We start from the raw sequence: 17,560 nt of genomic DNA, 5'->3' as shown, positions 1-17,560 counted from the left end.
AAAATTTATTTCAACCTATTCTAGAAAGAGAATTTTTAAAAATTAATTTCTTTGGGTGAAACATTTTGATAATTGTAAAGTAGATATTGTTTATGATTGTATGACACAGACTATATTTAGCACTAATGGATAAGTAAAAAAATATATACTTGAGGCTAGCCTAAAAGGCATAATCAAAGATTTGTTTTTATAGTTATTTTCTTAATATTAGAAGAAGTGATGTATATAAAGCAACATACACATTTCAAAAAAAAATAAGCTATTATTGTGAGGTAAAATACTGAAGGGAACTAAATTGCATTCTTATGTATAAGAAGCATATTTCCACCCCAAAATTATTAATTCTGCCTAAGTTGTTTATTTTCGCATTGTGATAGATTCTAATTTTAACTTATGCCAATTTGGCCAAGAGCATAGAAGGAAAAATCAGGGTTTACTCACCACAAGGAGTCCCTGTGACACCACATTCCATCCTATAAAGGAAGTGAAAGTGCTCCTCCCTTGGGTCTGATTTACAAGAGAGAAAGAGAGAGAGAAGGTTGTAATGTTGCTACCCTACGCAAGAGGGTCATCGTGAGGAAAAGGTGGACAACAAATTCTGATGTTATGAAGGCTAAAATAGTAAATATGTACCTGACTATATAAGCTACCTAAAAAAAAAGAAAGATGGCTATGCCATGGTAAAAGGAAACACACTGGTTTCCTCATTGAATTTTACAAAGAGCTTTTTTCTATGTGACTTATAGTGGTAGCAATAACAGGACATGCCAAAAATAAGGCTTATGTGTAAAAAACTCAACTGAATTTTATTTTACTTTTTTTTTTTTTTTAATTTTGAGCCTGGGTCTTCCTATCTTGCCCAGGCTGGAAGTACAGTGGCTACTAACAGGCTGATACCAATACTGATCACCATGGAAGCTTTAACCTGTTCTGTTTTTCTGACCTAACCTGGGCCAGTTTGTCTTTGTAGGCAACCTGGTGGGCTTCTGTTCCCAGGGGCTCATCATATTGATAGTGGACTTGGAACAGACACCCAATCATCTTCAGCTTTACTGAGGTTCAGAAGTTCCAAAATCAAGCAATACAACAGCCTTAGCTTCTCTAGCAGCAGGGTCTACAGGTATACCACAGACGTACCCCACTAAACCTGGAGTAAATTGCATTTTAAGAGAATTTTTAAAGAGGAAACTATATGTTGAAAAACAGAAAATCTTTATGGATATGCAGCATGAAAGAAAATCCAGTAAGTACAGAGATTCTCAAATACTTTGAATTTATAGTTTTAGAATATGAAGATGAACTAGAATTGTTCAATGGAAGTAGTTTGTCTGACAAGAATCTATTTCATTCCTCAAAAGGCCTCAGGAAAATAAAAACAAATGCTAGAGTTTGGATGAATCACCGGGAAAAAACCCAAGCTTTTTTTTCTATTCTAAAAAAAATTGTCCTATTAGCTTCATATTTTCAAAATAAAAATACACTTTACATTAAATGAAAGGGAAGCCAAAATCAAATTACTTAACACTGCATAGAGAAATTTTTTGGAGAAACTTTTTAACATTTAGTGACATTTTGCCTTATAATTCTTTCATTCAGTTATAATATCAAATTAAAAGGCACAACTTTTAAGGGTAAAGTAGATCAACTACAATATCAGTGCAATTAAAAAACATATAGAAATTATTAATTTGTAACTGAATTTATAAGAAAAGGATGACTTGGCAACCTCTTCACCTGACACTAGAGAATTTTATTTTTTGAAAACCATAACTTCCCTTTTCAAGAAACTAGGATTTTCTTGGTTAACAACTGAACACAAAGAAGTTTTCCAAACAAAGACTTATAGGCAATTCTATTTATAAAGATTTCAAAGCAAATAAAATTTTATTTTGGTAAGGTTCTAGAAGCTTTCTCTAAGAAAAAGTAGATAAATCTGTGCAATGACTACATTTTTTATGAATATGGAAACTTTTTTTTAGTTTCAAACATAATGCATTACAGAATTTAAGAAGTAAAAGAGTACTTTACTAATTCAATCCATATCAGAAAGAAGTCAACCACTACAAGCTACCAGGCATGTGATCATTTCGATTCTACTTGAAGATCAGAGAAGGGAAAGCCTACTATACCTCCTGAGGCAGGCCACTGCATTTCTGGACAGTTCTAATGATTAAAAAGTTTTTCCTTACATCAAGTCAAAATATGTCTCTTTGCAACTTCCATTCACTGCTCCTAGAAGGAACAGCCTTCTAGGGAACAAAAGAACGAGTTTAATCCCACTTCCACAAGCCCTTGAGATATAGATTCCTCCAGGATATTCTCTTCTCCAAGCTAAACATTCCCAGTTCCTTTGACGAATATAGATATGGTATGGCCCTTAACCTTTCTGGTTGTTCTTCTCTGCATGTTCTACAGCTCACCAAAGCTTATACTGTGGCACTCAGAAACGAATACAGTACTCTGAATATGGTCTAACCAGCACCCGGTACAAAGAAACTCACCTCTATATTCCTGAAAGTTAAGATTCTCTTAATTTAGCCCCAAATCACATTGGCTTCTGTGGTGATCGTATTAACACCAGTGGCTCATATTGAGCTTGTTTTCCATTTGAAAACCCAAGTCTTTTTTCAGACTGTTCTCTGTAATCTTTATCTTACCCATCTCATTCTAGTGAAGTTGATGTTTTGAACCCAAGTTTAAGGAGAAGTAACTTAGTATCACTCAACAAGGAAATGTCAAGAAGACCCATTTTTTCCTGTAGATTTGTTACTTTATTGTAAAAATTTTTGAATCAAGAGTTTATCTCAGCTATTAGCATAATTTGTTGATTACAAATTGAAGTAGGTTGTTACATGATCAAAACATGTATTTCTATGCCATTGAAGTAAAGATGGAGAAAATGGTTCAAAGATTGAATTCGAAAGCAGATTCTGACCCAGGGGTTGTCAGGCTTTGGAAATGCCCAACATCAGAAACCATCGAAGTAAATGAAAAGAGTCAATTAATTCCAAGAACCAAAAATGTCCATTTCTAAATGATGTGGTGCTAAATTAAAATTATCTAACATTCTCTCTCTCTTCTCCTCCCTCCCCCAATGTAAAAAGACCACATGAAGCTACTATTAGCATTTATAGCTTGCTCACTGTGCCATGAACTAGTTGTCATCTGACAAAATAATCTTTTATTTTAAAAATTTTCTTATGGGGGAGGAGGCCAAGTTATAAAAAAATAGAATCAAAGGAAAAAAGGCAGAACAAATATTATTCAACTTATTTACTAATCTTGAAAGCTCTTCTTGCCCCTTATCCCCTTAAAAATATGAAAAGAAAGTCTTATAGATAGAACAGTTTTTATTTGCTGAAAGAGATGTAGCACAAAAGACGAAATATGATGATATGGCTATAGGCAAGACAAGTCAGACTAAAGTGGAGAAAACGTTGGGAGTAAAGCTGCAGGAAGGAAGAAGGAAATGTTCAGTTATTTCCTGAATACTAAAACTTGGAACTAGAAAAGTGAAACTTCTTATAATATCTAATGTATATTTGGTAGCCTTTTAACAACATATACAAATGTTCTTAAGAATCTATTTTAGAAAAAAATCAATGTAGAGATTAAAAAACTATTGTTTCAAGAATATATTTTAATGGTATTCAAAGTATTAAAATTATAAAATGGCTCAATGAAAACATTACAGAATAGACCATAACACAAATGATTTATTTACCACATTATTTACCATAATTAGGACACTGAGAAATTATAGTGAATAAGACACTTTGGTCATCATCATCAAAATTGTGCCTAGCAGACATCCCACAATAAATATTTGTTTAAGTTCTATTCAAAGTAGATATTTGTTCTAACAGACTAACAGATTAAAAACAAACAAAAAAACCCCAACCATTGTTTCTTGTCAAATATGAATATTAGCAACTATATAAATTTGATAATTAAGCTTGCTTTGAGCAAGATGGAGAGTGACAAAATCGTTTTCACAATAAATTTTTCATATATTCTGAAAGGTATGAGACAGGTGCCCTCTAGTGTCGACTTTTGGCTAGAAGACCTTGAAAAAAGGAATAGGTAGAAGAAAAGTAAAACTTGATTGTAAATCTACACTTAAAAACTTCTTAAAAATTAAGTTACATAGCAAAGCATTTTAATAAGGATAAATTAAGAAGACTATCAATGGGCCACAGATAAATTCAAAACTTTGGTAGCTTTGGACAAGTAAGGGAAATGAAAGAAACAGGTAGTAATGGCTTTCCCCTGTCATATCTAGGAAATCTGTGATTCTCTCAACCCCTCAGGATCTATATTTTACCCAACCACTCTGCTTTCAGTCACGACCTAATTTATATGTAACCCAAAGAAGTGGAGATCACATAAAATGCACCTAGGGCTATGCTAGACGTATATACAGAAATGAAACGATACCTCAAATAACTCAGATGATTTAAAAAAAAAAGTATCCAGGAGCATAGGTATAATAGCACTACTACTTATTCACAGTATACACCTTGGTTAAAAAAAAATACTTCTTAGTGTTAGTAATATCGTCTCCAGAAATTAAAGGGTATTCGAGCTCTATATGCAATACCCCATTACTATGGAAACTACCGTAGACATTCACTTGATAGTCTCCTGAGTACAATCTCACTCCATAGTTGATAAATGAATATAAACCTAAGTAATCTTGCTACTTTCAATAAACTGTCTTAGGTTCTTCTCAAGCTTCAATTTGCCTTCTTTTTATAAATCAAAGGTTAAAATAATTCTGCTTTCTCTCTTTTTCTCTGGAAGTAGGGAGAAAGAGTTCTATTAAACTCCCACATAGCTCCCTGGTTAAGTTTATGTGCCCACTTTGGAACTTGTATTTTATCCTGATTCCTTGTAAAGATACAGGAAATGATCTAATCTTGTAAGGCAGCCACAATGTCACAAATAAATTAATCTTATTCTGTGTGTGAATATATAGAAAGATATAGATAAATCGATATCTCTATATATTGACTATGTAGAGGATAAATTCTATAGTAATTTTTAAAAAGCATAAGGGCAATTTGTTCTTTCATATATACATCTATCTATCTGTCTGTCTATCTGTGTGTCTATCTATCTACTTACTACTATGCTTTTTCTTTTTTTCTAGATGTGTGATTTGATTATTATGACAAACTCCCCATGGAGAATGGAGAAGTCTTCCACTTACACAGATCAGAAACTCATCTGTAACTTAGAATCTTCTAACTATAATCACTGAGAAGTTAAGTGACTCACCCATGGTCACACAGCTTGTCTGTAAAAGAAGTAGGACACGAACCCAGATTTCCCTGACTTTAAGGCTAGCCTTCTATCCACTAAGTTACACTGCCATCCCTTATGTAATACCTTTTTAAAAACAAAATCTATATTCTAATAATGTGGGAAAGTAAGAAATTTTTCTTTATTCAAGTAAGAAAAATTCATACTACTCATCATGAAGCTAAAGAATCCTAAAATGAATTTTTCTAATTAATTCTTATTATGGACTTAATTTTCTCATATTCTGGTAGGTGTGTAAGGCTGTATGAAACTAAAGTATTAACCATAATAAAGAGATCCATAGGATTGTATATTATTGTATCGGAAAGGCTGAATTCTTATCCTTATCAAAATTTAAGATCAAAATTGAATAATTTTTAACATTTTATAGCAGAAATAGCAAATGGGTTTTTTCCTCATCAAAAATAGTAATTTTAAATGGGAAAATATACAGGACTTTGAATTGGCATATTATCACATTTTAATTTTTTTTAGTGTGAAGATGCTGTGTGACTAGTATATTTTTGTTAAATGGAATTATATTCTACATACTGAATGCACAGTAATTTTGTAACAGGCTAATCTGACAGTCGGGCATTCTTGTTCTTTACTTACATGCATTATGTATGAACATATCTATTTTATGTTATTATAGGATATTCACCAATTCTATAGTTCAAGGACTATAGAGTCTGGCAAGTTATTCTACATTGAGAGTAACTAATTTTGTGAATTCAGACATATCTGTGACAAACTTTCCAGTTAAATATGAAAGAGAATACTAAGAAGAAAGACAATGAAGACACTATTAGAATGGAAAAATCATGATGAAGATTAAGGCTCTATTTTGAAAAGAAATAAAATACTAATGATCAGGTAATAGGTTATCTTTGAGTTTTACTAGTACATAGCTCCTCCTAGAACCTCTCCTGAAGGAGGGTTCCCAGGCCACCCAGCTCTACTCCTCTGGACTTCTCTATCACATGCCCACAGGAGGTACCTTCCTCCATGCAAGCTCTTTGATGGCAGGGACTATCCTTTGCCTTTCTTTGCATCCCCAAAGTTTAGCACAGTACTTAGAACACAGTAAATGTTTAATAAAGATTTGTTTACTGACATACATTTAGTGGAAAATATCTGCCTGCCCTCAATTTCTGTATGATATCATAAATGTCTCAATACTGAACAAGATGTTGGAAATTACTATTTCATTTTTGCAATTTTGGGGAAATGAACTTAAGTTCTGCTTGAGTTCTATAAAGTCATTTACTGAAGTAGAATTTCATTAAGAGATAAAAATGTGTGTATGTTTGTGTGTTGCATATATGACTAACACTCAATGGTCTGCACAACTCAAAGTCTGAGTTCCAGAGCAGGTAGCAACCTTCATTAGTAGAGGGAGTCTCCTTGCCCAGGAATTTGCCATGCTGATGAAACTGCAGGGTCAGGCCCTATAGAGAGATTAAAATATGGGGGGTAGGGAAGTGAGACTAGTGACTGCGTCAGGGTGAGATACTACTCACAGTGTGGAAACCCCTCCCCTTCAAAGCAGAGTCTGAGTCATCTGGGACACATTTAAGCTCTTACTGAGTCACCTTTGGGCAGGCACTGAGAGACAGGGTGACCAAAGGGGGTGGGTCACAAGGCTGCTCGAGGTCACAGGCAGAACTCTAAAGCAGGGCTTCAAGAATCTATGGCTGGTCACTCTTTATTGTAATACTGCCTCTCTACACATTGTGGGACTACAATGTTTTGTCTCAGTTGTGCTTTATTTGACAATCAGTTATATGAGTCCTGAATACCTTATGTGGACAACACTACTCCATAGCCATATGAAGCAATATTAAACTATACTATACACAGTATTCAAATTCGAATTCAGTCATTTAATTCAGCATAGCACAAGGGAAAGAATACTACTATACTAGGCAAAGCATATCTGTGCTTGAGTCCTCTATCTACCATTGGCTAGATGCATTTGGGCAAGCAAAACCTCTTTGAACCTCAGTTTCCTCACACATAAAATAGAGATAATACTCATATTACTTACCTCACAAAGCTGTTACAAGGATTAAATGATGGCTATTAAGCACCTGGTAAATCTTAAAACTATATAAATTTCATTTATTATCATTATTATTATTCAAGTGAATAGAGACTTTATACAACATGGGGTAAAAAAATAATATTTAACTTAAGAGACAGAAGATCTGAATTTGAACTCTGGATCTACCATTTACTAGATGGTGTGATGTGGACAAGCCCACCTCCATAAGCTTCAATTACCTCATCTGTAAAAAGGAAATAATATTCAATTTATCTATCCCAAAGGGTTGCTGCAAACATCAAATAAGAAAACATATATAAATTGCTTTTACTCTTAAAACCATTATATAAATGTTATTATAATGTTATGAATGCATACTTGCTCTTGATGATTTATAAAAAGCATGCAGTATTAAATTACCACTTTGTATTTAAACAGATACAACATCTTTCCAATGTGAAAGTCAAGGTATTTGGTGAAGCAGCATTTAATCAAATAAATATTTTTGAGCAGTTAAGAGCAAGACATGCTGGTAAGCTATAAAAAATTAAAAGGGCTTCCTATGAGGTAGTAGAAATGATTAAAGTTGTATTAATCCATATTTCCTAGTCTTATCTTTCTGAGGAAAGAAAAAAAATTTACTAGGAAATACAAGATCATGAATTCTTAAGAGTTGGAAGGGATTTTAGAGATCAACTATTCCAACACCCTCATTTTACAGATGTGGAAACTGAGCTCGACATTAAGTGATTTATGCAAAATCACAAAGCTAGTTACTTGGAGAACCAAGACTAGAAATGGGCTTCCCAACTCACAGCCTAGTGACCTTTCCAATATGCTAGCTTCCTGTCTACTAAATTATTCATTTGATCTTATTAGTAAAAAAAAAGAATGTTTGGAATCCAAAACCTGGGGGACGAACATGTAAGCATTACTACTTGCACTGAGGGTCAGATCACAAGGAAATAAATGTGAATTTTATCTTATGTTAATTTGCCCCTTAGATTCATTTGCAAGGTCTATTTAGAACAGAATTATTCAGAGAAAACAATCAGTTCTGACAATGAAATAATATAAATATTTTAAAAGTAAGCAATGATATTAAAAAAAAAAACCTACCTTAAGCCATAACATGGCAAAGTGAAGAATCGGAATAACGCCAGAAAAACTCTCAAAGGAAGTAAGGTGAACACATAGAGAAATGCATCCAGGCACAGAAAGATTCCAAAAATCATAAGCTAGATTTTTTTAAGAGAAAGAAAAGAGCATATTATTTTTTAAGTAATTAAGGAAACCAAATTTTTAACAAAGTAAGTTTAAGAACATTAGGCATTTCATTTCACATCACTAATTATTTCATAGAGATTTTGTTCCAAAGGACCATCTACAATTTTTCCCACAGTATGTCGTCCACTTTAAACAACAACTCAGAAGAGTAGCCTTTGAATGATGGATAACATATTGAATATGATTTACTAAGCCTTTGCTCATTCTTTAAATGGTTTTATTAAAAAAAAAAACCTTATGAAGATCTACCTCTAAATTTGACTCTCTTTCTTTTTCAGCATGAGAGAGACAGAAAGGTGAACTGGACTGAGGTTCAGCCCTGGAGTCAAGAGACTGCCTTCGAGTCCTGTCTCTGACATTCACAGGCTGTGTAACCATAGGGCAAATCATTTAATCTCTCCATGCCTCCACATAACTCTCTAGCGTTTTAAGTTATATAATTACCCATCTGTATCAATAAAGGGAGTTTCCATACCAATGAAACCACAAGTCTGGGCCAAAAATAATATTATTTGAACAATAATAATAATATTTGAATAAAACATAAGATATAATTTGTGAAATGATTCTTAATGTTTAAAGAAAATCCACAGATTTCTTTACCTGTTCACTAATTTTAAAATATCTCTAAAATATAGGCAAGTGAAATTACTCTATTCAGAAGATAATTTTCCTAAGATAGGAATACATCTCTCTTTTTTGTACGGATAGTTTTTAATCTTAATATAAATCTGTATCAAACAAATGTAGTACCACATTTCATAAACTCAGGCAGTGGCATCTTTTGGAGGTTAAACCTTGTCACAAAAAGTTACATATTCTCAAATATAAGCAATTCAGTAGTAATTTATACTTAAATAGAATAGAAAAAGGTTAACTTTTTTATTGATGATTTAGAGTAATTGCTATTATTATTAAACTGTACTTTAATACAAAGGCTATATTGAACCACATTATGCTTTTGCTCCTACACTAAATGGCCTATGTCATTCTTCTATATACTTTTTAATAGTTTAGTCTCCTGCTTCTGCAATGAGCCACCACATATTTCTGCTTTATATTTTCCATAATTCTAATCTATCATCATAATGTATACACGATTGTATAAGTGAGGATATAAAACTAGCTCTAGAGTAAGGTGAATTTCATAGCAGGTAGATTATTCACATATTTTTCTGTTTTCTTCTCCTTGACTGAGTTGCTAAATGGTTAAGTTTATTGGTTAAAGTATGTCACTCCATACCCATTCTATTCAGTGAAATGGAAACCATTTCCTCCATTACATCAAAGCTCTTGATGAGCTGGGAACACCAAAGTATCAGAATTTTAGACTTATAAGGAATTTCAGGGGTCACTGAATCCAAGCTCTTTTATGTGGTAGGAACTTGGAAGCCCAGAGAAGTTAAGGAACTTCCCCAAGGGCTGGAACCCTTGATTCCTCATATACTGACAAGTTACATTTCTGACATACTCTAAGACTTCAACAAACTTGGACAGAGCTACTCACTCTAGAGTTCATCATTAAATTTTTATCGTATTGGTCCTGGATATCTTTCAAGAACTTTCAGTCTTTGAGTTAAGTCTTTTGTTGGGTCTGAGATGAACTAAAAAGAAGACTGAACTATAGTAAGATGAGACATGATGTTGAATTCTCTCCATGACACTTAGTAGCTATGTGACTATGGGTAAGTCACAACCTCTCTGAGCCTAATTTTATAAATTCATTTTCTACAAAATGGAGCTAATAAATATCTGTAGTGCCTACCCAGCAAAGCTGAAAGGACAAAAAAGGATTATAAAGTGTTCTGCAAAGCCTAGTCTCTATGTAGTAAGTCATTAAAAAAACCTATTTCTGAAAATGAAATATTTATTTTATTGAATTAAAAGGAATTTACTTTATTTCTAATGTTCTTTCCCATTTTGTATCTCTGAATCTATGACAAATCAATCAGCCAACATTTATGCCAGCTACCGTGCTAAGCACTAAGGATACAAAGAAAGGCAAAAGACAGCCTCAGTCCTCAAGGAGTTTATGATCTAATAATGGGAGAGACATGCAAATGAATACAAATAAGCAGAATAAGTAAGAAATGACCCCTTTCCAATACTGTTTCCACAGTTCTCATTTGTTTTCTATTTTTTTTCCTCAAGCACTCTTATTTCATTGAGAAAAACTTTTTGTTTAAACTCTTGCTTTATCTCTCGTAGGAATTCTGGTTAAGTTTGTACCAAGTTTGATTTGATGATTTCTTTGCAGTTGTTTTGGAGTCATTCTTTTCTTCTGAGTTTGTGTCTTGAGCGTCCCTGCCAACATGATATCTCTTTATGGTGTAGTTTTTTTTTTAATTTGTACATTCTTCCAGCATACTTCCAGACTTTGCACTTGAGATTAGGTCTGGGTTCTGCCACACTTCTTGAAGGATGGGCTGGTCCTATTGTTGCTTTTTGGGGAATACTGCATGTTGTGTTATTCCAGAATCTCAGCAACAGGCTGGGTACCTACAAGCTTTCTTTTAGTACTCCCAAAGGGATCTGATCCAAGGCAAAGTCTGGTTGCTGTACCCCCTGGTCTGAGCTCTGAAAATCACCTGACCTGCGTTTGGTGCTATACAAGAATAGACTTCTGCTGGTCTTAGCCCCTATCGTGTAGCTGGAAAGCCCTATGGTTCAAAATGGAAGAATTGTAGGCTCAGCTCTGGTCTTGGTTTCCTCTCTTGAATATTCCTCCAGTGGCTGGGCTAAATGCTAGAAGTGAGATCTTGCTCTGAGGCTTGGAGTTTGAGCTACACTATTACTGCTACTGGCTCTGAATTTGCTCCTTTCTCAGTATACTGTCCAGGGACTCCCTACTGGCAAAGACAATGCCACTACTTGGGGGTAGCTAGGTGGTACAGTAAGTAGAACACCAGCCCTGGAGTCAGGAGGACCTGAGTTCAAATCCAGGCTCAGATACTTGACACACGTACTAGCTGTGTGACCTTGGGAAAATCACTTCACTCCAATTGCCCTGCCTTCTCCCCTCCAAAAATACAAACAAACAGACAATGCCACTGCTGTAGCACAGATTCCCCTCTCACTCTACCCTGGATCTGTGACCCTGGATTGACAAAGCTACGAGCTAGGACATATCCCCAAAGCAGCCTTGGTGTGGGTCTGGGATGTCCCAGGCCTGGGACCTCATTTTGTGCTAGTGCGCAGCCTCTCCCTGAGTGATGGAATGCTCCACTACCTGTGTGCTCCGGCCCGAACCCTGTCCCAGCATCTATAGACCACTCTGTCTGTCTCCCTATGGTGATATGGACCAGACAAAGCACTCATCATGTCTCTTTTTGGATTTCTCCATCAAGATTCAGTCTTGTCTGGTCTCTCTTTGGAGAAGTTGTGGATGGGAGCTCAGCTACATTGCTTTCTTCTAGTCTACCATCCTGGCTCTTTCCCCAGTTGTCTTTCTTTTGGCTTCTATTTGTATTTCCAGTGCTTAGCACAGTGCCTGGTCCAAAGTAAGAAATAATAAATGCTTTCTGACTTGACAAAACTAATAGGCTTTCAACTACACATATATGAACAGTTACATAAATCAAGACACGAGAATCTTGTCAATCCTGCCACTATAAACTGATGTATATCTGCAGTATTCTTTAGCCTGGAGCACAACTGATACAAAAATTTAAATTAATAAACACAATTGAGAAATTCAGCCTCTCTGAAACTTAAGTATGCAGACCTACCAACTGAGCAAAAAATCAAAAAGAAAAACAAAACCCAACCCATATATCAGAGTTTTCCCAGTATTTTTCCTACCAGCTGCACTCATTTGGATTAGATTCTGTCATGGTCCCAGGGAATGTCATCATGAGGAAATGCATCATCCTGTGACATTGTATCAGCCTTGGCACCCACACCCCACTGATACCCTCAGTAGCCTCTGCTCCTCTGATTGAAGGGTTGAAGGGTAAAGCAAAGAACTTCTCCCAAAGCCTCCATTGGAGGAGGTCTCCCGGGCCAGCCATCTCTTCATTTCCCACCAGCTCCATTATGCTCCCTGTAACTTCCATTCCTTCTTTCTGTACCCCAATTTTACAGCTTCCTCTTGTGTGCTGTCCTCCATCAGACTGTAAGCTCTTTGAGAACTGACAGTGTCTTCTTTTTTGTTTTTGTATCCCCGGCATTTAGCAAAGTGCCTAGAGCTTATTAGGCACTAAAATGTTTATTGACTGACTGAGGATTTGTGAATCCTGAAACATGATTCAAATGCTGTATTCACTGTTGTATATGTACTATACAACAAATTCCAAAAACATTTTTGATACTTTACAAAAGGGAATAACAGAGAAAAATTAAGGATAAAATAAAATGTATACACAACTGCTTGCCGCAATCTGTTAAGAGAAATACCTGAGAATACCTCACCTTGAAACGTATTTAAAAAAAAAAAACTGAGCAAGATATCTTCTTTTAGGCATGAAAGCTAAAACAAATAATCTGTTTACTACAAGATTTTTGCCAGATGATTTGGTGTTTGGGGCTTAGGCTAGAGAAACAGTAGAAATTTAACAATCAGTAAACATTAAAGCACTGTACTAAGCACTGGGGATACAAAAAAATTGGCTTCTGTCTTTGAAGGGCTTACAACCTATGAAAGGGGAATTTTTATGAAATATACAAGCTCTCATATATTTGGACTGATGTAATTTTTGTCACTGAAGAACATGACCAGTAGTTTGATATATGTATGCACAGTCTAATCTCCACTGGATTCTGGGTAAGTAGGTAATTACTACTTCTTTTTCTAGAGTAAATCATAAAGACAAAAGGAGCCATAAGGATAAGAATAAGATAGAGGAATTTTTAAAAATCAAGTTCCAACTATGTTAACTCACATACATATGGTGATAAACAGCTAAGACACAGTTAGTAAGGCAGAAGAAAATGAAAAAAAGTGGAAGAAAATGGCTAATAAGTAATTGAAATCCAAGATATACAAGAAGAGAGACCATTTTGCTTCCTTTGTTGAAGTCAACTCACTAGCTCCATATGAACTAGCTCAATATGACTACATCCAAATATAATAATTTGTGGATATGATTGCAAAATCACTGTCATTGATCTCTGAAAAGTACTGGCTAATAGCTAAATACGAGCAACGTAGCCAGCCTCGAGAAGGTAAAATATCTGGAATTTTTATAAAACAAAGGGTGTGGAGACTGAAAACTAAGACTGGTGAGCTCAACTTTGATTTCTAAATAATTTGGTTTTTAGAATGTGTTACTCAGGGGAAGGTAAGAGAACATCTAGAATAGGAAATCACAAAGAAGCAGTATGCCTTCATTAACAAGAAGTCATGCCAAACTAATCTGACTTCCTTCATGACATGGTTAAAACAGTACAGTTGAAAGACCAATAGCTCTGGAATTAGAGGATCTATGATGAAATTTCAATGATAATATGTACAAATGCTGGGACACTGGGCAAGGTAATTAAATCCTCTGAGACTCAATTTCCTTAACTCTAAAATAAGGGCATTGGACTAGATGGCATCCATTTCAGCTGTATAGCTATGGCTCTATATCCTAGATTGTTAGACACAGGGAAAGTTGTACATGTAGCTTAGCTAAATTTTAGCCAAGAAACTGGTAAAATTTCCAATAATTCTATTGTGGACAACATGGAAAGTAGCAAGGTACATGGTAGTATAGTTACGTGGCTTCAAAAAGCTGTGAGAGTGACTAGATTGGACACAGAGAGCAGGCATTTAAGGGCCCATATCAACTTGGAGGTAGAGCTCCACTGACCCACCCTAGCAATCCATCCCTGACCCTCAACTATCCAACATTTTTATTAATAACCTGAAGACAAAGATAACTTGATTATTAAAAGGGAATGCCACAATTATGTATGGGATAACCAACATAAGTGACAGATTAAAAGACCTCAGGTGGCTAAAATATTAAGTGAACTGTAACAAGGCAAAATTGAACAAAGATAAATGTAAAGTGATGATTAGGGCAAAAAAAATCAATTTTACTAGCACTAGATGGAAGGAGATGATAACAGCTCATGTGAAAAAAAAAAAAAAACAAAACAACCCTTTCATGGACTTCAGTGTTAATGAATCAACAATGTGACATGAGAGCCAGTTTAAATGGCCCTGTGTTGGGTTAGACAGAAGCTGAAGCCAAACTTTCCGAGTTTTACTCCAGCAAAGATCCAAAACCAGAGCCACATTGAATAATGAGCTCAAAATCCCAAAAGAAACTTTGATAAGCTAAAGCTGTAACAACCACAACAACAACAACAAAAACATAGACAGAAGCTACAGGCACTAGAAACAGTGTCCCAAAAAACTGAAGCAAATATGAGCACAGGCAAACGAGGCGGAAACTCATGGCACCTTCATGAAAAAGGAAATCCTCAGCAATATCTTGATGAGGGAAATTCTAGGGAGTGTAGAGATCATCCAGTACTTGAACAGGGGAATTTACACTGCTTCTCAAAAGAGATGACCAGGCCAGGAGGACAGTGCATGCTTATGAATCTTCTGTTTCAAGCACTGGTTTTGAGGTAGAGAGAATAGCTGCCATCTATCTGATAACTACTTTGTACAATTATATATAGTATATATTCTACTTTGTACAATGTCTTTTCTGGAATAGACTCTGTAAGTCCCTTTTGGGAAAACACTAGACACCAGCCATACTTAAGCTTTGTTGTAGAGAGTTTACATGCAACTCCAGGGCGAGGATATAACGTATCAGACATATTGAGAAAAACTTGACTCCCCTTGTTGGGGTCAGGCTGTCTGCAGGATAAATTTAGGCTTTGCATAAGTATAGGGAAAAAAAACTCCCTGTGGAGGGAGATTGGAAGGGGAGGGGAGCTGCCTCTTGGGTCACAGGTAACGCTTGAGTGATTTTATACAATACATCATCAAGGGTGCACACATGACTAGCAGATGAGGCGAGTCAATCATGAAATGAGAACGAGGGATAAGAGATGAAGAGCCTGAGTGTTGCAATACCAGTAAACTATCAAAAGAGCTAGAGGGAAGCAGCTAGGTGGTGCCGTGGATAGAGTAGTGGCCCTGGACTTCCTAGCTACATGACCATGGGCAAGTCACTTAGCCTCAATTACCTGCCTATCCCCCTTCCCCTCCCCCTCTGCAGAAAACAAAAAACAAGCAAACAAAAAAACATAGTGACTTGCACAAATACATGGAAAACGGTGGATAGAAATCACATGGTAAGGTGACCTGTGTTGATGAAGGGATAACCCAATGAGCTTGATACATGATCCCACCAACTTTTAATACTTACATATGCAAAATATCACCTGACTAAATAAGTAACGTCTAGTAGTTATTTCTCTATATCATTTTATACAATTATATTGCTTTAAAAATTTTTTTTCAGTAAAAAAAAGTGACCTGTACCAATGATTCCCCCTCGTGCTACTATCAACAACTAAAACATCTGAGTAACAGAAGAATGGTACAGTAGCTCCATGGGTCCTCCATTCTGCTTGCTGCAGTACAATCTTCCTGGTTCTGGAATGTGATTTTTCCCACTTCCAGTCAGCAAAAGACTAAACAGTAACTGATCCAATGATTTTGTTCTTCTCTCCCAAAATCTCTCCACCATGGCCTTGGGTACTGTTGCTACTACTTCCAAAATGGTTCTTGCCTCTAATACAATTAAGAAAAAAGGAATCACAAAAGAATCCCAAGTTTGCAGCAAACTGCTAAAACTGCCACACTTGAGGAGAGGGACAGAAAAAAGCCATCTTTAAGAGCCAGTAGTGTGCCAGGCACCATGCTAAATGCTAAATATATCATTTGATCCTCACAACAACAATATGGTAAGTCCTATTATAATCCCCATTTCATGGATGAGAAAACTGAGGCAGGCAGAGACTAAGTGATTCAACCAGGGTCACACAGCTAGGAAGTATCTGAGGCTGTGTTCCTGACTCCAGGTTGAGCTCCATCCACTGTGCCACTCAGTAGAGTTAAGACAGTATAGAGCCTAACAGAGACATGGGAAACAACTGCCTGCCCCCCCCCCCCCCCCCGTTGTTGATATTCTGTGGCTACTTCTAGGCCTAGAATTTTCTGCCCCCCTTTCACCACAAAACTTTCCAGTATGTCATTGATGGAATACTTAAAAATGAGAAAAACAAAAACGAAATGGGGTTAAAAAGAGTTCACACAAAGCATACTCATACATTATGAGTATAACTCATGAGGCTGACTACTCATATTTTCATAAAATCTGAAGGAGTGTCGGATGAGAAAGAAATTATACTGCAAGTAAAATATGGATTTGAACAACTTTTATTTCCGTTTCAGGAGTAATGGGGATAAATGGAGCTTTCTTAAAATGATAAATAGTATCTATCTAAAACCAAGAGTAACCATTATTTGTAATGGGCATAAACAAGAAGCCTCCCCAATAAAATCAAGGGTAAAGCAAAGATATCTGTTATCATCACTATTATTTAATATTGTATTAGAAACGTTAGCTATGGCAATAAGAAAATAAAAACAAATTGAAGGAATAAAAATAGGCAGTGAGGAAACAAAACTATCACTCTTTGCAGATAATATGATAGTATACTTAGAGAACCCTAGACTAGAGAATCTAGCTGAAAAATTAACAACTTTGGTAAAGTTTCAAGATATAAAATAATCCCACAGAAATCATCAGCATTTCTATACATTACCAACAAAGCTCAACAGGAAGGGACAGAAAGAAAAATTCCATTAAAAATAACTGCAAACATTATAAAATACTTGGAAGTCTACCTGCCAAGACAAATCCAGGGACTATAGGAACACAATTACAAAACACTTTTCACAGAAATAAAGACAAATCTAAACAATTGGAGAAATATTAATTGTTCAAGGGTAGATTGAGCCAATATAAT

General features: G+C 35.5%; 1 protein-coding gene across 1 annotated transcript in view; it reads right to left on the bottom strand.

Moving 5' to 3' along the window:
* The window catches only part of TAPT1 (transmembrane anterior posterior transformation 1), an 87,724-nt gene that overhangs the window by 42,358 nt on the left and 27,806 nt on the right, over window positions 1-17,560 (bottom strand). The window contains exon 3 of the mRNA XM_036763803.1: window positions 8,471-8,589. Within this exon, the coding sequence (XP_036619698.1) occupies window positions 8,471-8,589 (119 nt within the window). The remainder of the gene's footprint in view (window positions 1-8,470; window positions 8,590-17,560) is intronic.

This window comes from Trichosurus vulpecula, chromosome 6 (genome assembly GCF_011100635.1).
Source record: "Trichosurus vulpecula isolate mTriVul1 chromosome 6, mTriVul1.pri, whole genome shotgun sequence".
NCBI classification, from domain to species: domain Eukaryota; kingdom Metazoa; phylum Chordata; class Mammalia; order Diprotodontia; family Phalangeridae; genus Trichosurus; species Trichosurus vulpecula.
The sequence above is the reverse complement of the archived record's forward strand: the minus strand, read 5'-3'. Positions and strand labels throughout refer to the sequence as shown.